This window comes from Oppia nitens, unplaced genomic scaffold, assembly GCF_028296485.1.
Source record: "Oppia nitens isolate AA-2021 unplaced genomic scaffold, nextdenovo-longstitch-racon4-pilon3 scaffold8_pilon_pilon_pilon, whole genome shotgun sequence".
Lineage (NCBI taxonomy): Eukaryota > Metazoa > Arthropoda > Arachnida > Sarcoptiformes > Oppiidae > Oppia > Oppia nitens.
In genome coordinates this window covers 1685533-1707427 of record NW_026533252.1, presented here as the reverse complement: position 1 = coordinate 1707427, position 21895 = coordinate 1685533, and the positions used below count along the sequence as shown (strand labels likewise).

Genomic DNA, 21895 nt, shown 5'->3' with positions numbered 1-21895 from the left:
AATAATTCTAAGTAATGTATTTTATAAATAGTTTTACATTTATTTATGTTATAGAAAAATATTCAATTAAGTTTATAAAATAATATGAATTAATTAACAACAACAACAAAAATATAAGATTTAAATGAATTATTATTTAAAGTTAGCGCAAACTAAATGGCATTGAATTATGTGATGAAATGCAATGTTTTGTTTGCTCTTAAATTTAATGGCAAATAATGTAAAGTATAGAAATCATACGCAGATTTTCAAAAATAAATTGATCAAGTACTTTTATTTGATTACAAAATTAAATATATTTAAATAATTAATCGTCTATTATAATTGATTATAGGTACTAAACAATTACTTTTAAAAAAATTATTGTGTTGCCATAGTTTACTGTATGATATTTATACTTTCATATAAAGTTATGAAATAAAGTTTTAAGTTATGAATTGTAAGTTATGATATATCATAATTTATAACACATATATAAATTATATAATCTCATAATTATATCATAAATATATATATATTTTGTCGTAAAATATCATATGATTAGTTGTGCTAATTATGATAATTACATTTACATCAAAATTTTCCTATTTTTTAGTTCAACTTATTTTTGTAAATTCGCGTTTAATTACATTTTAAAGATAAAAATGAATTTGGATTTAAAAAAAATAAAATCTCAAATAATTTTTTTGTGTACCGAAACACTAAATAGTTGTCTAAAATATTAAATTTATTATTCATCTATGGGTTGACTAAACAATTATCACAAAACTGTATGATTAATGATTATATTGAATGTACGGTCAGTTTGTAATCTAGTGATTGATTGATAACTACAAACATATATCACATATCGGATGTAATCTAATATGATATGCCATTAATTTGTAATCAATTGTGATATAAATTAATGATAATTGACTGACTGATCCAAACAACTGATGGCCCGATTATCAGCTAAACAAGTGTCGACACTTACAGGGAGTTGTTTGTTGCACCTAATGATAGGATCGGGCGGTACTTTCGCTAACCTAAACACATATATGACATCCTATTTACGACAAAACAGCTCACGAGATGCCAACTACGGGCAAAGTGTATGGTTTACTGCCGTAAGTGTGACCACTTTCACTACAATTACAATAATTAGCGGTTGTATTGGCAACAAATTGGGCACAAGAGTCACCTGTTTTATAGCGACACTCATATTTTGGTATTAAAAATAATAATCACTTAATTAAAGACTAAAATATTTGAATTTTGTTTCATTTGAATTGTAAAATTAGTGCTGCAATTGCTGTCACAGCGGTAACCATAAAGTCATCACTTTTGATGGTTTTGTTAAGCTTTTCATTTGCCCAGAATGTCGGCAACGGATTAATCTATTCAACAGTTATCGTAAATGCCATCAAATGGTTTCCCCGCCATAAAGGACTGGTTTCGGGTCTGATTACGGGATCCAATGCCTTCAGTTCATTCATATTCATTCAAATGCAAACATTTTATTTGAATCCCAACAATATTACACCAAACAGTGACGGGTATTGTCATTAAAATGTTTTTTTTAAACAAATTATTGAATACTAAATTATTATTTATCAAATGTACAGATATTTTGATGAAACAGAGTTATTGTCAAAAGTGCCGAAACTCTTTACACTTCTTAGTCTAGTCTATGGTTTCATTGGTTTTCTTGGTGTTTGTCTTATCTTTAATTCTGATGATAATTACAGCGAACGCCAATCAAACCAAACAATTGATGTTATCAATGTCAATGATAGTTGTGATAATGATGTCTACTCATCGACGACGACGACCACCAATAACGGAGACAATGAAAATCTTATGAATCAGTCAATTGAATCAAATGAAGTGAATTATAGTTTAAGATATGCCATCAAAACGCCATTATTTACTATACTATTGATAACCTTTGCTTTAAGCACACAAACCACTTATTTAATGAATTCAATGATCAAAGCATTTGGTCAGAGCTATATCAGTGATGACCACTATTTGTCGGTAATTGTTTCGCTATCTTTTATTATCAATGGTATGGGAGGTCTCTTTTGGGGAAAAGTTATGGATCACTTGAAATTTCGGGTATTTTATCTAATAATTGAATTTATAATTAATTTATTTACTAATAATATACCATAAAATTGATAATTTAAAGGATACTTTAATAACGATTAATGCCATTCTTGCTGTGACCACATTTACATTGAAAATAACCGGTTATTACTACCAGAAGATAATGTTTGCCATTTGGGACTTTTCTTTGTTCTTCACAACTGTCGGTGTTTTCTCTTGTTTTCTACCAGAAGTGGTTCGCAAGTTTGGACATCAAAACTCAATAACAATCTATGGTCTCATTCATACGGGACCAGTAAGTATTAAAAACATTAAATATCTACAATTATTTTGCAAATAAATATTTTAATTTTAGGCGATTTTAAATGTAATAATGAGTCCATTATTGGAGTGGAGTCTCAATAGGATCGGATGGTTTGCCGATTTCTGTATTGTCGCCTCACTTAATGCTATTAGTATGTTATCAAACAAATTGTTTTTAATTTTTATTAATTATTAACATAACTAATTGTATATAAAAATAGGTATGATTGTTATTATGGTTTCTTATTCACGCATCAAATGATGGTACAAGTTATCCAGTGATTATCCGGTTTAAAATTTTTAAACATGGTTATTTTTATATTAATAAAATTAATTTATTAGTAACTAAATTATATTTAATATAAAGGTATTATAGTCTTATTTTATTGTATTTTGTACATAACTTTATATATAACAAAAATTATATATAGATTTATTTAGGCAATAATATTATTATAGCATCTGTGATATGAAATATATTATAATTATCATACAGGTATATTATAATAAAATAATTATCTATTTTATTCTTATTTACATAATATTTATATTCAAAATTTCATAACAATTTGTTGATTATGTTTACTAAATTTGAAATATTTTTATTAAGTTATTCAATAGTATATATATTTATCTTTATAAAGAATTTTTAAAAATATTTTATACCGGAATATAATAATTAAAGTTTTATATATTATAGCTACAGATAACTTATAAAATATAACTTATATCTACCTTAGTATTTACAATTGTATAATTTCAAAAAACTCAAAAATATTTCAAAAGTAATTTCAATTGATCTAGATAAAATAACAAAAATATTTATAGTTTATTAGATTACTGACAATTCTGAGTATTATCTATGAAAATTTATAAATAAATACAATTACCGGTAATACTTATTTTTTTAATGAAATAGTTTTTAATTGTTTTTGTGGTTTATTAAAATTGGGTTATTTTAATAAATTTTTAAAAATGATAAAATACTGAATAATATAGTCTACTATTGAGCAGATAATACAAATAATTTTTTATTAATACACAAATAGCAAAAATTATTTAAAATTTAAATTGTGATATTTTGCTAGTCTAAAACTAATTTTTAAAAAATCATTTATAAAAAAAATGAAGACATTTGATAAACATACTGAAACTCAACAATAAATAAAATTAATTATCATTTTGTTTTTTAAATTAATCTTAATTTTAAATATAATATTTATATTTTATATAAATTTAACAATTTTTTGCAATAATTTAAATGATACAAACTTTTCATATATAAATTTTTTTAAAAAATGTAAAATTGTAAGTGACGTAAAAATGTAAAGACTAAATTGTAAAATTATTTTAAATAATTTTTTTTAATTAACTTAAATTACCTAGATAATTTACAAAATAGATCCAAACCATCATCTATGGCACAATTAAATTAGGCAACAAAAAAATGTTATTAATATTAAAATAATAATTTATTTTGCAAATAAACTAAACTTTTAACATTACTGGTGCTCTTTATTTTTAGAAATGTTTTTAATTAACATTTTTAAATACATTTATTATATGTATTTATTAAATACATGTATTAATTATACATATGTTTTAAAAAATTATTTTATAATAAATTAAAGTTTTATTTTTTCTATAATAAACAAAATTTTTATGTATTATTAAATAATTTTTAATTATAACGAAATCAATGAATGACTCAAAAGTCATGTGTTATTGTTGTTGTCATACAAACCATGAGATGATTATCACTTGAATTGGCTTTCATTGGTCTTAATGGTGTTTAATCACCAATTGATCCCAAGTTATCTCATGTTCAATACGTGTAACGCATTCGCCAGAGTATTGCCACTGAAGACATTACCGGTTAAGACTGTTTGCAATGTCTTAAGGTGTTTGTCAAACGCGACTTCAAATCGGGATCAGCTATCTGTGACCACCAATGTCTACACATCATATTTGGACTCAAATAGTCAACAAACGTTGGATTTGATTAAAGACTCATTTAAAGTGATCGACGATTTCGTCACCGAAGATGAAGAACAAAGTTTGTTCAAAGAGATCGAGCCGTACGTCAAGAGATTGAGGTATGAGACCAGTCATTGGGACGACGCTATCCATGAGTACAGAGAAACAGAGAGAAGTAAATGGACTCAAGAAAATCAACGTATTATCGATAGAGTCCGCAATACTGCGTTTCCCGCGGGAGTGGCGCCCATCCGGTCAGTGCATGTCCTCGATTTGGCCAAAACGGGTGTCATTAAAGCGCATGTCGATGCTGTCAGAGTAGGTCCATATTATTATTATGACAAACTAAGACACTAAGACCACTAATGGTAGTGTATATCCATTTGAATCGGTTATTAGTTCTGCGGCGATACCATTGCCGGTATATCACTGTTGTCTTCGTCGGTCATGAGATTAGCGGATGAAACAGATAATACAGTCTTCGTCGACGCACTTATTAAGCGGAGATCACTCTATATTATGTCGTGAGATTTGATCGAAATTTTGTTTTCATACTAATTGTTGACTAAATTTATCATTTTTTAGAGGTATTGCTAGATATAAGTTTACTCACGAAATACTTGGCCAACAAATGTCGGTATTCAAGGGTCAAGCGATTCCAAGAGATAGACGTATTTCAGTGATTTGTCGCAATCAACCCGATTATAGTCAACGAGAAGATATGAATGACAATAATTATCAGATTAGATAATATTATAAACTTTTTAATAATGAATCTATTTATCAAACATATGTTATTTAAAGTTTATTATTATAAAAGTTTGAATTACATAAATATTACAATTGCTATTTTGATAGTCATTTTACTTAATTAATTATTATTAAATTGTTTGTTATAAATGATGTGAATATAAATTCATGTTATTGCTAAAAATAAGAGTTACTATAAAATTAATTTATTTTAATAAATATGTGAAATTATTTATTTTAGTTTATATTATAATAAACGCACGCGAATTGCAATTAAAATAAGTGTTAATTTCTATTAAATGTGTTGAGACAACAAAACAGTATAGTATGTGTTGTTAATTGTTATCAATGAATGGGCGCGCGATTCATGTGTTTTCAGAATATTCTGAATTTTGAATATAGATTTCGATTGTTTTATTGGTATTGAAAATAAATCCATCGAATTGTTATTATTTAGACAAACTTTACACACAATTATAGAAATTGATATTTTTTTTTATTTAGGATTAGTTTTTTTGTCGATGATATACAATGGCAGATCCCAAACGATATGAATCTAATTTAATGATTGAAAAACTTCTTAATTATGCAGCGGTTGGTGATCTAAAAAACGTCAAGACTATGATTGAAGTCAGTGTTGTATTTAATGATTTACTGATTTTAAATACAGATTATTATTGGTTTTTTGCATTTTTTAGGACATGAAAGTAGACATCAACTCTTCGAGACATAACATGACAGCTTTGAGTGTTTGCGCCGCAAAATCGGGATCGGCTGAAGTGATCAAATATTTGATCGAAAGGGGCGCTAATATTCGCGATTCGTTTTTTCATGCGATCAAAGCGGGAAATGTGGACACAGTTGAGGTTTTGCTTCCCATATTGAAAGCCAAAAACTGGGAAAAACTTCCGACCAAAGAATCGGCTGTTTTTCCACCATATATGACACCAATAATGTTGGCCGCTATCTGTGGCCATCGAGTTCTTGTAGAGCTGCTTATGTATAGGGGACATACCATACCATTGCCGCATATGCCTGACTGTGAGTGCGATGACTGCAATGTTTCGTCGACTTCTTTAGCCACACCATCGCATCGAAATCTGGACATCTATAGAGCACTGTGTAATCCATCGTACATTGGACTCAACTCTGAAGATCCGATAAGCAAAGTCTTTTCTCTTGAGAGAGAGTATCGCACTATTATAGAAAACAGTCATTTTTCGCACCAATATTACGATATATCCAAACAAATGGAAAACTATATCACAGAAGTGTTTGATGTGACGCGCGATGCACTTGAAGTGAATGTATTGGTCCAACAAAAAGGAGTGAATCCACGACCCAATGCTTTCATCAAATATCTGGTTCTTCAGAACGCAGTCGACAGCAATTGGGTTGACTTTATAGCCTCGAAACGCATCGAAAGTCTGAGAGCCTATCTCTGGTTGGGACAAAACAGGGTGTGGTTTGACTCTGGCTTCGTTGGTCTGACCAAAAAGTTTTTCCGAAGTTTACGTATAATTATCTGCCAACCGATGAGCAGCATATTGTTTGCCGTCCGATATAACAAACATATCACCGCTCAGTCACGCTATTTATGTCGGCTCTTCAATGAGTCGGTGTTTGTCTCGTTTTTGGTCTACTCTATCAATCATAACGTAATATTATGCGAAAAATCTTTTGGACATTACATGTTCACTGCCTTAACGATTGTCTGGACAGTTGGCAATATTGTCAATATTACCAAAAAGTGTGCTATTTTTGGTTTGAAAAAAATCTGGAGATTTTATGGACACGTCTTTGAATTGATACTCACAAATATACTGTTCATTATTGTCGTCTTAGATATTCTGTGCTTATATAAGTCGTCAAATGACCGGATCAATGATAACAGACGTAATCAGCAAGAAGTAAACGCTTATAAAAACAAAGTCCAGACATCCGATTGTATTAAATTTACTTATGTATTGATCAAACTATTGGTGACATTAATATACATCCGAATTGGTATCTTATCGACACTTCGAGCGTACAAAGGTTTGGGCGAAGACAGGATTATTCGCATTATTCTTCTGTCGTTTTGCTTAATCGGTATATTATATCCATTTATCAGTCACTCAATGGCCAGTCATTACAATTTAAGGTAATATTAATTACCGGTTTATAAATTCAAAACATATACCGTAATAATTAAAAAAATACTCTTACAGTAGTTTTGGTGTCAACTTACCGATATTTGGTTCATTAGATCCAATTATTGTATTTATTATTATCAACTTTCTTATTGGATTAGGTTTTGAGATATTTAGGGGGCCAGAGGTATGGGTTTTTTCATTTTCAAATTTTTACAAAAATTATAATTCATTTACCATTTCGACTGCCATTTATAGAAAATTCAGGACAAGTCGTGGTGTTTCCATTGGACGGCTCGACTCATCCATGAAATACACGGCGCCTGTGAACTGGCCGTACCGTTCAATTTGTTGGAAGTGTTTAGTGTGGCCTATATTCTGTTCAAACGGGTTGGCTTTAAGGAGAAAGTCCAACAAAAAGATGTCAAACAATATCATCGGATCAAAGATCTCGTATATTCCAGGTATGAGTGCACCAAATACTTGGAGTCAAAACCCTATTCAAGAGTTCATTTCGAGTTTATTGTAAACGATTCCCAATCCCATAGTAAAGACACTGATAATAATAATTCAGACACAACTCCACCGAAAACTAAGCCAAACTCAACTAACGTCTCACATAAAACTAAAAGTTCATAAATTATTAGTTTATAGTATAAACTTTATACTATTTTTTATACATAATTTGTATTATCTTTAAACTGTAAAATATTGTATTTTAAAAATTAAACCATTAATTCAAAACAATATTTAATATTAAATATAAGTTTATTTATAATACAGTCGATAATTTTTTTTTGTGATAACGTTATAATTATCAACAAATTGAAAATCACTGAACAGATGAAAGCGACTGATCGATAGTCTTTTGCATCCAATCGGGAACTGTTTGACCAATTTTTTCAATGATATTATTTACTTGAAAGCACAGACTTTCAATTTGCTTATCAAAAGTTGGCAAAACATTACGGGTCTCAAAGTGGACAATACCAGCGATTTGATCAATGAAACCATTCATTCTTCCCTCGGTTATCATTTGCGAAGCAATTTTTTCTGCTTTTGTCGAATCAATCTCAAGAAGTGCTCCCAATTCGTTAAACGTTATGTTATTATAGAGTTTAGAAGCGGACAACAAATTGTGTTCAATAACAGCTCTGTCCAGAATTGTTGATCCCACAGATGTGGTTGCCTTTTGGTGCGGTTGTAACAGTGCCGAGAAGTCATCCAATTCGGACCTTTTGATGATTCTGTCCAAATACATCTTTTCCATTATGTTATAAACAGGCAATTGTTGACATCTCTCATCTTTGAATAGTGTGGCCAACATTCTGGACCGTTGTTGACCTGCAAAGTCATAACATTTATAAAATGAGTACAAAAGCAAACATATGATTGCTGTCATACCGGCCGACGCAAGTATTGTACAAATGAGAGCGTTCTTCAGTGCAGTCATGCGTTCGTCTTCATGAATGATAGTTCTGTATGAAAGCTCGTTATATCGTTGAGCGGCTTCAATGAACTTTCGCCGGTAATCGAGAACCCGAGCGTAACACACTTTATGCATCACTTGAAGAGATTCATTAGTGGTCTCGGCCTGCAATAGTGAGGCCCGATTGATGTAAGCCTCGGCCTGTATCGGATCGTCATCCTCGAGATACAGGCGTGCAATCTTCAGATATGTCTCCAATTTATAGTCAACTGAATACTGTTTTTGACCCGTTTCGAGAGGTATGCCAACCAACACTTGTGCCGCCTCTTTCCAGTTTTGCTGATTCTCATATATTAAGGCCAGGTTTTGCCTGATTGCAGACACCTGTTCCTCAAACGACACAACTCTTGGCTGAACTTTTTCTAAGGTAAAGTGAGAGATATTGCGCGAAACCGTTGCGGTCAATGATGGTAAGTGTTGCGCAACTTCTGTCAACAATTGTCGTGAGATTACAAGCGATACGTTTTCGTTAACAACTATTTCGGTCAATAAATACTGAATTAATTAAATGGTCACAAAACAAGACATTAGTTTAGAAATACTTGTCTCTATAAATATCTTAAGCGTTTCCTCCAGTTCTTCAGTTGGCAGCTTAAAAATGGTCTCCAAATATGAACGATAACTACAAGAAAACAATATTATCAACAATAAAAAAGTGGTCATTAAATATGGCCGATAATCAATGGCCGCACTTACCGATCGGTTTGTTCTTTAGGAGTTCCGCCCAATTGTGCCAATTGTTGGAGTGTTTGCCGGTGTTTGTCAATACCAGACATTGTTGTCTGTTTTGATTCAATTGAATCAATTAAATGATTAAAAGAGATATATATATGAATGCAAATCAAATCAATTGATTTTAACAACAATTATATCTGAAATTCAATTAAAAAAATAAATAATGCATTCATTAGTCACTCCTAATCACACTCTCATTGGTCACTATTATCTCATGTATTGCCGCAATCATACATATATAACGTAACAAATATTTGCATTATATCTAATCCCTCTCTAATACCAAATTGAATAAACAATAAAATACACATTAAATTGTTACCAAATAGTTGAATGCGTTATGATATATATGAAAGATTGAGATTATTACATAAATAACGTCATAATTTACATTTAATTCCCATTATTAAATAAATATGTAAATGTGTTAAATGTTTTTTGGGGGCAATTATAGTCGTAATTAATGTTTTCGAGTCGTGAATAGACATAGATTAGTGTTTAATGCATTTGAAAGCATAGAAACATACATATAGTGTACACACAGTGTGTATATGTGTTGTAGTGTTGGACTATTGGCCGCTATTTTCAATTGTCATCAATTGATTGCTTGTAAACATTACAACAACTGTGCGCTCACTTCAACACAACTAATAGTAATACAACCATCACTACAATGGCTTTACTAAATCAAAGATCAGGTATGTGTTGACCAAAAAAAGGACAGTCCCGTAGATTACGGCTACAAAACAATACTAAATATATATATAACAGTAGTTTGGGTTAAAATAAAGTTAAATTTGGTTTATGTTTAGGCGTTGCCATTGATTAGATGTTGTGGTCAAACATATATGAAATGTTTGTTTTGGTTTTAGTTATAATGATTGCAATTGTTTTTGTTTGAATTGTTTGTTTAGTTTTAATTTATAAATAAGTCATTTGTATTGTCGTATCAATTGATATATCAAAAGACAAAATGTTTAGTTAGTCTCTCTCTCTCTCAGTGTTTGAATAATTCCGCGACAAAAATGGCAATCAATTGACGCACTATAAGGGCTATGTGTTTGTTGAGTACAGTTGTGCGCAAACTATTGTAGACTCTTATCGTTGTAAATGCATTGCAAATGACTGCAACCCTTAGTTGTGGAGCGCTATTCGTATTGAGATTTGACTCGCGTTTGGCCCTCAATATAGCCATCAAATTATATGAACTGTTTGTTGTCAACAAATCTAATGTTTTTTTTAATTATTATTATTATTGAATGAATTATATTATTAAAAAAATATTTGTTGTCATAATTTCATTATATTATTATTTAATTATTTGTTTTAACTAATCAGTAGTTATTTTTTTCTAATTATTATTATTTGAAAAATAATTATTTTAATTAACCCATTGATTGCTTATCAATATTTATGTGTAAAATCTTTTAACATTTAATATCTATTTTATATATCATATATTTTTCGGTTTATAATTATAGTATTTTTCTGAAAAGTCATTAAACATTTTTATGTATTTTATATATATATTTTATATGTATATTAATATATAGTTTTATATGAATACATACTATATTGTATGATAGTTGAGATAAAATAAAATGTTTATTGATTAACAAAAATTTATATAAAATTTTCAAAACAATAATGAATAAATGCAATTTAATTGAGCTAGATTATTTGACATAATTTTAAATAATAATTTATACAAGTAATATATTAGTATTTTTGTTTTTTAAAATGTATATTTTAATGACCCAAATTAAATAGCCGGCAAATTTGCATTGAATATTAGTTAATGATTTTTAAAATAGTTTTTTTTAATAGACATATAGCGACAATATTTTAAAAAATAATTTGTAAAAATGTATAATTAATATCGTATTTTCAATATGTTTTGTTAATTAAATTTTTATAGTGTTTTTAATTGTTTCATAACTTATTGACATTTTTATAAATGATAAAAAAATAAAATGAGTAAAATATTGATAACAAATCAAAATCATTGTAAAAGTGAGTGTTTTTTGTTATAATTGTAATAATGGGTTCACATGAAGACACAAATTGATTAATATTTTTTGTGGTTAATTCAGGTCAAAGTTCGTCAACAACAGCGGCCGACAATGACTTGGCCTTTACATCGCAAGACTTGAGCGATTTGGCCGCAAGAATTGGTGCCGACTTTACACTTCCCGAAGAGCATAATCTTGTCGATGAGTTTGTTAATAACGATATACTGGTAAATGTAGACCAAAGTCAAGTGATTGACGACAAGAGTGGCAATAATAATAATGCCAACGATGTCGATATGGACACAATTGTGATCGAAACGATCAATGATGTCGATATGAACGATGCAATTGTCTTCGACAATGTTGGCAATGAAGTGAGCATTTCATCGACCAATCAATTCTCCGACAGACAGTGTATGAATGCGTTAAATTAATTTAGTAATTAATGAAATATATATATAGAGAGTAATATATATTGTGTTTATTTTACAGATCCTGCGACTGCTGTTATGACCAAATCCGTAACAGCCTCTCGGGGCCGAAGAGGAACTGGAGGACAGGCAAAGATTCGCCCACCAAATCCACAACAAATAATACCCATATCTCAGGCGACTTCACAATTCGTAAAATTGAGTGCTTCATCTCAACCACAAATTATACCCTTAAATGCTCTGAGTTTGAGTCAATTAAGCACTTCTCAAGTGTTGACTACTACCTCACCAATTAAACTCCAATCCGCTAAAAACAAAGCCAAGAAAGTGACAAATGTGACCACAGTTTCAAGCAATCAAATATCAAACGACACATCGACTGTGAAAGTGATTTATACATCACAGGGACAACAGATTGTTTTTTCGCCATCAAAACAGACTCAGTCGTTAAGTTCTGTTATGTCAATGCCGACCACCACCGGCGTTGCTCCGCCCGGAAAGGTTCTGCTCAGACCTATTGGACAGGCATTCTCTAAGACCGGTGTCAATACAAATCAAAATCAACCGCAACAAGTGATAATCCTCTCACCAGTGAAAACATCGACGACAGGTGTAACAACTATAGCACCAGCAGGCGGCAAAATATTGCCCGTTAAATCTGGACAACAATTTATTGCGGCTAAATCGCCGCAACGCATTTTGGCTCCGGCACCCACGCAGCCCAAGATTGCTATAAGTAAAGCGTCAAATGATGCCAAACCAGTACAACTCATTCGTGTGGTTCCCATATCATCAGCACAATCACCTCAATTTACATCAATTTCATCTAATAAATTGGTTCCATTGAGATCAATTGCACCCAACACTAGTGTTCGAGCTATCGCTCCCATAACACAATCACCTGCCACTAAACTCATTGTTCCGACCAGTGGTGTTAAAGTGACCTCTGGTTCACTTGTAGTAAGCACTGCGGCATCAACTGTATCCCAAACTGCGTACATAACAACACCGGGCACTTCAAATTCAGGACAGGTATTCATGTTACCAAATCCATCACTTTTAAAGATGACTCCGACCACAACCATTACTACAACGACACCTACATCAGCAAAGTCGGTAACATTTGCCACATCTGCCACTCAGAGGACAAATTATGTGCCGATTGCGCCGTCACCGATGACCACTACATCAACTGTCAATTCATTAACGGCGGCACAAATTGGTTCATTGAAGATCTCTAACGGGTAATTCATTTGAATGATTATAATTTGATTTATTACTTATTAACTATAATATATCCTACAGAAGCACAAAACCGGCTGAAGACCCGAACCAACGAAAACCATGCAATTGTACTAAATCTCAATGTCTTAAACTGTATTGCGATTGTTTTGCAAACGGAGAGTTTTGCAGTTCTTGTAATTGCATCAGTTGTCACAATAACTTGGACCACGAAGAGGACCGACAGAAAGCTATTCGTCAATGTCTTGAACGAAATCCACACGCTTTTCATCCAAAGATTGGTAAGGGAAGAGCTGGTGATACCGAACGTAGACATACAAAGGGATGTAATTGTCGACGAAGTGGTTGTCTAAAGAATTATTGCGAGTGTTATGAGGCAAAGATTCTATGCTCTGGTCTTTGCAAATGTGTCGGCTGTAAGAACTTTGAGGAAAGCTTTGAACGCAAAACACTCATGCATTTGGCCGACGCGGCTGAAGTGCGGTCAGCCCAACAAAACGCTGCCACCAAAAACAGACTCTGGAGCTCTGATTTCAAACCAAAACTTCCCATTAGAGTTGATGGGGACAGGTATGAGACACTAATGTTTAGTCTGAAAATATAATTGAATGTATTGACTGTATTATTGTTTTATTATTAGGCTTCCCTGTAGTTTTATAACAGCCGAAGTTGTTGAGGCCACGTGTCAGTGCCTATTAGCTCAGGCAGAGCACGGAGAACGAGTTGGACTCGATATCAAACATATCGAGAAATTGGTGATCGAAGAGTTTGGCAGATGTTTGACACAGATTATTGATTGCGCCGCCAAAACCAGAAAGTAAGCCATTTATTCATTCACTCATTCATTCATTGCTTGATTTCATTAATTATTTATTTGTTTACTAATTATATAATTTACACTTATTTTTAGCGCAAAATTTAAGACAGAAATAGTTTAGAGAAACATTTCATTGAAATGTCTCAAGAATTTCATATTTATTTTAATTGTATTTTTATGTTTTTTTTTTTGATGAGTCGTTATTTATTTTGAATTTGAAAAATTTTAATTTGATATATTAATCTAGAGATGTATTGTAATTTTTAAATTATATTTGTTATTAACTATATATTTAAGTTGTTTTTTGTTTGTTTTCATGTTTTTTATAAAAAAAAAGTACAGCACATAGTTGTATACAATTATTGCTTGAACGACATGTATAAACTTATAAAAACATATACAGTATATATATAATAATTTTGTGTAAATTATATACTATGTATATATAAATATTAGCATCCATATGACTTGAATTTATTATAAATTTCATAAATTAAAAAAATATAAAGTTAATTATTAGTTTATTATACAATATGTATATATTATTATTATATTATATTCGAAAATTATTAATAAAATTTTCAAATTGAATATTATTGTAATTAGAAAGTTATTTAATAATAGCATATCTATTGAATTTTGCTGATAATTATTGTCAATATGAACTGACCTATGCTTATAATCGCAAATTACTCTATAATAATAATATAACATAAGGTAAGCATTTTTATTGCAATGTTTTTCAAAAACTAAGACATAAAAAACAATAGTAAATAACTGCAACATATATACAGTATGTGTTGTTCACTTAATTTGCTGATCTGGTGTTCATTTGGCATCAAACTGAACCACTGGTATAATACCTTAATATTGTTTATATATCACACAAGTAGTAGAGTTATACAGTATTTTCTATACTTAAATTGGAAAAGCTATACATTATATTTTGCCACTAAATGCACAAACGAAAAGTAAACTAACAATTGTTTAAAGAGATCGACAAAGAGATCATAAGATAAGAGACATTTACAGTATATTCAATAAATTTAGACACAAATCCTATGGTGAAGATATATATATATATATATATATATATAAAGTACAATAACACACACAACATAAATGTTATTATTATTTCGGGTGTTTTTTTGGCGATAATTGTTTCTGTAGTGACACAAGAAATACACGACTGACTGACAAAGACTCATAAGAATTGGATCCGAATAGAGATTTACCAACAGATATATACCCACCGTTTGTTTGGGGAGTATGTGTTGTACAGTAAGTGTGGGCTCATTAAGTGAACCCGAAAAAGTCAAATCAGCGAAAAAAACTTGTCTATTATTAGTACAAAAAAAAATATTTTTTGAAAAAAAACTATATAATATCTTCATTTTGTTTGTTTTTTTTATTAAAGGCACAATTTTTCTTATCAATTTAATACAATATAATATAAATTGTGCTCAAATTTTTGTGTATAAAATAATACCGCAGGTATAAAACTTTTTTTTATTGACATTTATAATATGATATAATCATACAGTAAATTGTAGATACTAAAATTATTTAATAATATAATAATAATAGTACAGTATGTATGAAATTGGAAATTAATATTAAGATATCAATTATTAGTATTTTTTTTATAAAATATTTATTTAAAAATTTATATAAAATTTGGTTATTATTTAATAATACTATCGATTGACTATATAAAAGACTATAAGACCAGTGATTAAAGTGAATGTTGATAAGGACAGGGATGCCGTACTATCGCACTGTTTGGATCCGTATTCATATCCATCGCAGTTCTTGGCCAAGACGTTCTCGTGTTCAGACGAGTATATCTTCATATTGGATATCTGTTTGGCAGCTTTGGTATCACATTTATCTTTAGCCATATCTGCCACACAGTTTCTTAGTGACCAAAATCCACAGCACATGGCCTTTCTATACTCTGGTGATGTCATTTCGTGACCCTTGTCCACCACATCAGTCATACGTTTAGTGTACTGCGATTTGCATGCGTCGACATCCGGATGAATGGTTAATATACATCCGATTCCACCCGTATTCTTAAGGTTGACAATCTGGTCTAACTGGAGGTCATTTGCTACAACAACAACCACTGACTCTTGAATGGTCATTAAAAAAATGATGACCAGTGATAGCCAATATTGATGCCAATGTAATGTCTGTATTAACATTATATTATTGGGTTAAATCACACCCCAATCACTATTACAAATCCCAAATGGTTTGCTAAACACTATAATAATAGTGTGTATAAATATTTCACGTTTTTTTCGAGAGAAAAAGGTATTTATTATGGGCTGTTAATTGTCGTCTAATTTAATTAATACACACAATAGTATTGGTTTTAAATAAATAAAATTTATAACAAAAAATAGTGTGATTTCTTGTTGTTAAGACATTATGAGCTAAATAAAAGAAGAAAAAAAGGTCGAGATTTAGATTTATTATTTGGGTTTTAGTATTAAATTGGTTTCAATATCTTTTCTACACTAAAAATGGTACACAAAATAACATAAAGCAATGATAAGATTGTGTCGTTTAGGCGATGAAATGTTTTTTTTGTCGATAAAATGCCGATAATATGTATTGCAATTTTACTGCCTTATTATTTGCTACTATATTATTATTATTATTATTATTATCACAACTTGTTTGTTGTCACTAGATTTTGTCTGTGTGTGTGTGAAAACATTTACTATAATATAACGATTTTAACAACAACACCAACAACAGTGAGAATAATCGCAAAAACAAATTTTCAAACAAACAAATTCATTGAAAGACATAGTTTTATGCACCGATAAAAAACTTTTACTTTTACTGACGATACGACTTTCCTCACAATTCATACCAATTATTTGCCAGAAAACCTAATTCTCTATACTCTGTATATGAGTTTTGATGAGTTGTTACACAACAGTTGCACACAGTTTTTGGTCCCCAAAAAAATGTGTTGATTCCGACACATTGCTCATCCACTTCTCAAACGGTGTGTGTCTTCTACTTCTTCTACTTGTTCTTCTACTAAATGATTTCAGACATCCTTAAAGGCACCAACAGTTTTCGTCTAACGGTGCCAACTGTGCGAATACTACCAGTGCTCTGGCGTTTGAAAGTCTATTTCAAGTTAATTATAAAACTTTTTCTCTTTTTTTTTGTGAATAATCATAAATATATTTAGAGTGCAGAGTGTGTACTGTATTTGCGCCCATTGGATAACATTTTCCTAAACATATACACTGTACTGGATTTGTGTGTCTCTCAAACTTATTTGTAACACTTAGTGTTATATAACATTTTTTTTGTTTGTTTCACTATAATCTATGGGATGTCTTGTTTTTTAAGTATATGTACCGCTTTTAAAAACCTCACACTTACACACACAGGAAATCATCCAATAAAATATATACTAATATAACACTAATCGCTTTGACATTTATTATACATAACTCTGTAATATACTGGGATTTTGTTTCACTAAAAAAATTATAAATATATTTAAAGTTAATAAAAATGCAACTTTTATTTACAGTGAGAATATTAACACAAATATTATTAGCCAACAAAAAATATATTTGTTATACATTTTTGCATCATTTATCACAAATGTATAGTAAAAAAACCTAATTTACTTTTCTCATATTTATATTTATTTTTATTGCCATATATACACACATGTATTGGTAAATATACAAAATATTATATTATATATAGTACTGTGTATATAAATATAAGTATTGATGGCTATATAGTAAAAGTGTTTGTCATTAATGAATTGGGTCTCCAAAAAAAATACCACAACATTATGATGTTGTTATAGTAGTGCCACAAATACAATATATAGCCTATTGTTTGATGTATAAGATATATAAAAGAGTGAAATGAAATGAAAATATGAATTATTCAATGCAGCGATTGGTTGAGTAAATGTTTGGTCAATGAATTGGTTGCTAAATCTGGAAAAATGAAAGCAATTATTATTTCACTCTTTATTTATTAATTGATAGATTCACTGCTCTCTCTCTCTCTCTCTCTCTCTCTCTTTTGTAAAGTGCTATTAAATTTTGTATTTTATAGTACTTTCCAGTACCTCATTTAGCTATCATTAAATAGCAAAATATTGCACTCACACCCTCACCCACTCACCCACACTTAGTTGTTAATATATTTGTTAATTTATTATATATGTGTGTGTAGTGTAAGTGCATACGGTATTGTGGTTTATTCACAATTTACAGTTTAATTTATATGGTTTTTAAATTTTTGTATTAATCTTAATTATTACTAATTATTTTTATTATACAATTAAAATAAATTACAAAAACTTATATATAAACAGTTTAGACTAATAAATTTATAAGCTCTCAAAGTTTTGTCACATTTATGACAAATTTTGTGATAAGCAGTCAAAAAATCAACAAAAAATTTATGTCTCATTTTCTATCGCTCTCTAAAATACAACTTAATTAATAATGATATATTGGTTTCTATTTTATAATTTTGTTTTGCATTTAAACTAATTTACTATTAATGAAAATGAGATAAAAATATTTGAATTTTTTGAAGATAATATATACAAATCATAAAAAAGTTGGAGCTTAATAAGATATTATGTAATTTTATAATTATAATTTATATATAGAAAAATAAATACTGTATATGTATATATTTAAATAGTTATTTATATATAAAAAACTAAATAAATAACAAAAAAATAAATTCATCAAAAAACATTAGTATAAATTAAAATCTCTTAACTACACGTATATATATATATCCCAACATAATCTCAAACTAAACAATTTGCATCACTATTTCACAGTTAAAATAATATATTTATAGTATTGAATCCCATTGCTTGTAGTGCAAGGATTTTAATACTGAATTTGTCAAAAATTATTTCCTTAAAACAATATTTATTTTGAAAGCAGTTTTTATAATCTAATATTTTGGGCTTTAAAACTATGCAAAAAACTCATGAAAACTTATTTTTTAGTTTATTTTGACTAAAAATTTGTTTTTTAATTTATAAGAAAATAAATAATTTTTTGTTGTATTTTATTTTGTAATTAAACTACAGAACTGCACAATATTACACACTGTATATACAATAGTAGTATATGTCTTAAATTGAAATAAAAATAAATATAAATCATTAATTTAATTATATTGTTGATAATATTTGAATATAACATTTTGTTGACATATAGTAGTGACAAATAATTTTAAATAATAAAATTTTCAAAAAGTTAAATTTTGACAATTATTTCATGGTGTGTTTACTCTATAAAATTTGTTTTTTTTTTAAATAATATTATTATTGCTATCATTGGAGGAAACAGGAAATCTAAAATATTATGCAAACATATTAATAGAAAAATATTATTTACATAAATAATATTTAAATATATTAAAATTTATTAAAATTAATAAATTATATATAGATTATGTTAAAATAAAATTTTACCAAATAAAATATATACTGTATGAAATTTCAATAGAAAATAATAATTTTAAAAAATTTACAATATATTAAATTTTAATTAAAAATAAATTTAACATAAAACATAAGTTTAATCACAAAACACGTGTATAACAATAATTTTTTATACAAATTAATAATAATAACATACTGTTGTAAATTAAATCTTATATTTATCAGTGAAAATTCAATTTAATAATTTAATCCTAATTTATTGACAAATTAGTCGATAATTAGAGAATTGTTTTAACCTGTTTTGACAAAATTAATATTTATAATTTAATGAACAACTATTAATGAATATTGAAAATCAGTTTAATGTTACATATTTTCCTTATATTTGGTCACTATATAATATATAAAGTAAATATTAAACTAAACTTAATATAAATAAATAAATCATCATGTACATTGTACAGTATATAATATATATATATATGTATGAATAAATAATAGGTAATGATGTCAAAAGTACTGTATATTTATAAAATGTAAATTGTTTTTCCGTTTTCATGTGCTTTTACTACAGTATAGTATAATAATTTTGAAACTTTTCAGTTACGTAACATTATATAAATATTTATACAAAATTATTTTTAATAAAAAATAATTTTCTTTGAATTAACAAATTTATAATTAAAAATATACAGTTTGTAAATCAATATTTGGTTTTGCATCACACATAAAGAGAATTTGATTATCAAATTTTGATAAGAATAAGTATAAGAATAGTAAAAGTATTTGATAATTATGTTTATATTTAATAAATTAATAATTATATTAAATATTTATTATATATCTACATAAACAATATATAATTATCATTAATAAATAATAATAATATTTAAAGTGATTATAATTTATGTTACTATCATTACCTGTAATTATCTGAATAAATGTTTGTATGTTTAGGTTAACCACAAACGAGTTAGTTGTGTGAGTGATTGAAATTGTGGTTTAAATTTAGTCAAAAAAGTCAATAATATTATTCAATCAAATAGTTAGTATTTACAGTTTGTTTCATATTCAGTGTATTTTAAATAAATTATTTGATAAATTAAGAAATAATTGTATAAAGCAATTGAAAAAGCATTAAAATTGTTTAAACTATGTTAAGTTAATTATATTTATTTAAATATTATTTAATTTTTGCTCAATAAATGCATTATTATTTGTTTATTTTATTATAAACTATATAAATATTAACTAAAATACAAATATAGATTTATAATGTGTAAGACTATAAGTGTTTAATAAATTGATGTAAACTAAAAATAAAAGATATTAAACATATAACATCATCTGTTATTTAATATGAATATTAATTAATATAAATAATTTAGTTTTATTAATTTAAATTTAACTGTCGATGTATATGTATAATATAATTTATAATATAATTTATAATATAGAGTATAATTTTTATATATATTATATACTATAAATGTTATTAATAAATATTTAATATAATAAAAAACAAATATTAATTTTTTTTTGGAATCAGAAGTTTGATTTGTTGTCATAAAAATAGGGTATTTTGTTATTTGTAAATACAATTATAGTAACAAATTTGCACTTAAAATAAAATAATTTATTATATTTATAGTAATGTATTAGTGATGACATGTCCGATATTTAATTTGGACAAACATTTTTTTGACAAATAATTTGAGTATAAAAAACTATAATTTTGTTATGAGTACAGTTAGGATAATGAAATTATCATTTTTATTTTGATATTTTTCTTTGTATTTAATAATATATGTATTTATTGTTTTCTGACAATTATTTATTAAATTTCTTCTAAATGTTGTATGCATTGTATATAAGAATAAAAATTATGATATTAAGCAAAAAATTAATATTAAATTAATTTGATTGACAATAGGGAGTGACAGAAAAATTATTACATTATTTGGTAAATTGTTTGTATATATGAAAATTCATCTAATATTTTGTGCAACAAATTTCAATACGTTTTTATTAGTAGAAATATATATATATATAAACTGTATATATGTTTATTTAGATATTTTAAATGTATGTAACTTTTTTTTGTGACAAATTATTTTATTATATATATATATATTAGCAATATAAAGCACAAATTGTACATGACACAAATATTTAGAAAGATAGCCAACAAATATTGTGCAAACATTGTAATCTTATATTAATAGGAATTGCATGTTATCTCTCTCTCTCTCTCTCTCTCTCTCTCTCTCTCTCTCTCTCTCTTTCTTTCTTTCTTTCTTTCTCTGATTTGTCATAATATATTGATTATATTACTATACATGTATGGCAACTGTATTAGATGTATATATATATATAAATATAATAGATTCACTTTTTGTTGCTTTTTATAAATATGTAGCAATTTTTTTGCTTAAATATCATG

At 28.0% G+C, this 21895-nt stretch overlaps 5 protein-coding genes across 6 annotated transcripts; 4 read left to right on the top strand and 1 right to left on the bottom strand.

Annotated features, from left to right (window-relative positions):
- Window positions 1-733: 733 nt before the first annotated feature.
- On the top strand, window positions 734-2679 carry LOC128963960 (uncharacterized). Its single transcript, XM_054310513.1, has 6 exons — window positions 734-1210; window positions 1284-1538; window positions 1608-2100; window positions 2174-2386; window positions 2447-2546; window positions 2616-2679. Exons 1-6 carry the CDS (start codon window positions 939-941, stop codon window positions 2654-2656), a joined length of 1374 nt encoding a protein of 457 aa, XP_054166488.1. The 5' UTR covers window positions 734-938; the 3' UTR covers window positions 2657-2679.
- A 1419-nt stretch (window positions 2680-4098) lies between these two features.
- On the top strand, window positions 4099-5122 carry LOC128964118 (alpha-ketoglutarate-dependent dioxygenase alkB homolog 7, mitochondrial-like). Its single transcript, XM_054310676.1, has 3 exons — window positions 4099-4689; window positions 4771-4895; window positions 4957-5122. The coding sequence occupies exons 1-3, from the start codon at window positions 4180-4182 to the stop codon at window positions 5120-5122; spliced, it is 801 nt and encodes a 266-aa protein (XP_054166651.1). The 5' UTR covers window positions 4099-4179.
- A 392-nt stretch (window positions 5123-5514) lies between these two features.
- Window positions 5515-7892, top strand: LOC128964117 (short transient receptor potential channel 5-like). The gene is made up of 4 exons (XM_054310675.1): window positions 5515-5751; window positions 5820-7264; window positions 7332-7440; window positions 7512-7892. The coding sequence occupies exons 1-4, from the start codon at window positions 5653-5655 to the stop codon at window positions 7890-7892; spliced, it is 2034 nt and encodes a 677-aa protein (XP_054166650.1). The 5' UTR covers window positions 5515-5652.
- A 100-nt stretch (window positions 7893-7992) lies between these two features.
- On the bottom strand, window positions 7993-9724 carry LOC128963840 (COP9 signalosome complex subunit 4-like). The gene is made up of 4 exons (XM_054310364.1): window positions 9439-9724; window positions 9285-9364; window positions 8658-9218; window positions 7993-8597 (listed from the first exon to the last, which is right to left on the bottom strand). Exons 1-4 carry the CDS (start codon window positions 9516-9518, stop codon window positions 8086-8088), a joined length of 1233 nt encoding a protein of 410 aa, XP_054166339.1. The 5' UTR covers window positions 9519-9724; the 3' UTR covers window positions 7993-8085.
- Window positions 9725-9959: 235 nt separating this feature from the next.
- Window positions 9960-14214, top strand: LOC128963866 (protein lin-54 homolog). Of its 2 annotated transcripts, XM_054310391.1 has the most exons (7): window positions 10134-10175; window positions 11396-11490; window positions 11571-11903; window positions 11982-13164; window positions 13226-13732; window positions 13803-13979; window positions 14073-14214. In XM_054310391.1, the coding sequence occupies exons 2-7, from the start codon at window positions 11451-11453 to the stop codon at window positions 14098-14100; spliced, it is 2268 nt and encodes a 755-aa protein (XP_054166366.1). In that variant the 5' UTR covers window positions 10134-10175; window positions 11396-11450; the 3' UTR covers window positions 14101-14214. The 2 variants fall into 2 exon arrangements, with proteins under 2 accessions (XP_054166368.1, XP_054166366.1); XM_054310393.1 differs by lacking the exon at window positions 11396-11490 and having other exon boundaries at window positions 9960-10175; window positions 14073-14213.
- Window positions 14215-21895: the final 7681 nt, after the last annotated feature.

What these genes read in the sequence shown, in the direction of transcription:
- LOC128963960 (XM_054310513.1), top strand. Translation starts at nt 939, where the DNA reads ATGGCCCGATTATCAGCTAAACAAGTGTCGACACTTACAGGGAGTTGT. An exon ending in ATAGCGACACTCATATTTTG is followed by an intron (nt 1,211 to 1,283) that starts GTATTAAAAATA and finishes TTGTAAAATTAG; the next exon opens with TGCTGCAATTGCTGTCACAG. An exon ending in GTCTCATTCATACGGGACCA is followed by an intron (nt 2,387 to 2,446) that starts GTAAGTATTAAA and finishes TTTTAATTTTAG; the next exon opens with GCGATTTTAAATGTAATAAT.
- LOC128964118 (XM_054310676.1), top strand. Translation starts at nt 4,180, where the DNA reads ATGGTGTTTAATCACCAATTGATCCCAAGTTATCTCATGTTCAATACG. An exon ending in CGCATGTCGATGCTGTCAGA is followed by an intron (nt 4,690 to 4,770) that starts GTAGGTCCATAT and finishes ATCGGTTATTAG; the next exon opens with TTCTGCGGCGATACCATTGC. An exon ending in AGATCACTCTATATTATGTC is followed by an intron (nt 4,896 to 4,956) that starts GTGAGATTTGAT and finishes ATCATTTTTTAG; the next exon opens with AGGTATTGCTAGATATAAGT.
- LOC128963866 (XM_054310391.1), top strand. Translation starts at nt 11,451, where the DNA reads ATGAGTAAAATATTGATAACAAATCAAAATCATTGTAAAA. An exon ending in TCAATTCTCCGACAGACAGT is followed by an intron (nt 11,904 to 11,981) that starts GTATGAATGCGT and finishes TTTATTTTACAG; the next exon opens with ATCCTGCGACTGCTGTTATG. An exon ending in ATTAGAGTTGATGGGGACAG is followed by an intron (nt 13,733 to 13,802) that starts GTATGAGACACT and finishes TTTTATTATTAG; the next exon opens with GCTTCCCTGTAGTTTTATAA.
- LOC128963840 (XM_054310364.1), bottom strand. Translation starts at nt 9,518, where the DNA reads ATGTCTGGTATTGACAAACACCGGCAAACACTCCAACAATTGGCACAA. An exon ending in CCTAAAGAACAAACCGATCG is followed by an intron (nt 9,365 to 9,438) that starts GTAAGTGCGGCC and finishes GTTTTCTTGTAG; the next exon opens with TTATCGTTCATATTTGGAGA. An exon ending in TAAGATATTTATAGAGACAA is followed by an intron (nt 9,219 to 9,284) that starts GTATTTCTAAAC and finishes TGACCGAAATAG; the next exon opens with TTGTTAACGAAAACGTATCG.
- LOC128964117 (XM_054310675.1), top strand. Translation starts at nt 5,653, where the DNA reads ATGGCAGATCCCAAACGATATGAATCTAATTTAATGATTGAAAAACTT. An exon ending in ACGTCAAGACTATGATTGAA is followed by an intron (nt 5,752 to 5,819) that starts GTCAGTGTTGTA and finishes TGCATTTTTTAG; the next exon opens with GACATGAAAGTAGACATCAA. An exon ending in GCCAGTCATTACAATTTAAG is followed by an intron (nt 7,265 to 7,331) that starts GTAATATTAATT and finishes ATACTCTTACAG; the next exon opens with TAGTTTTGGTGTCAACTTAC.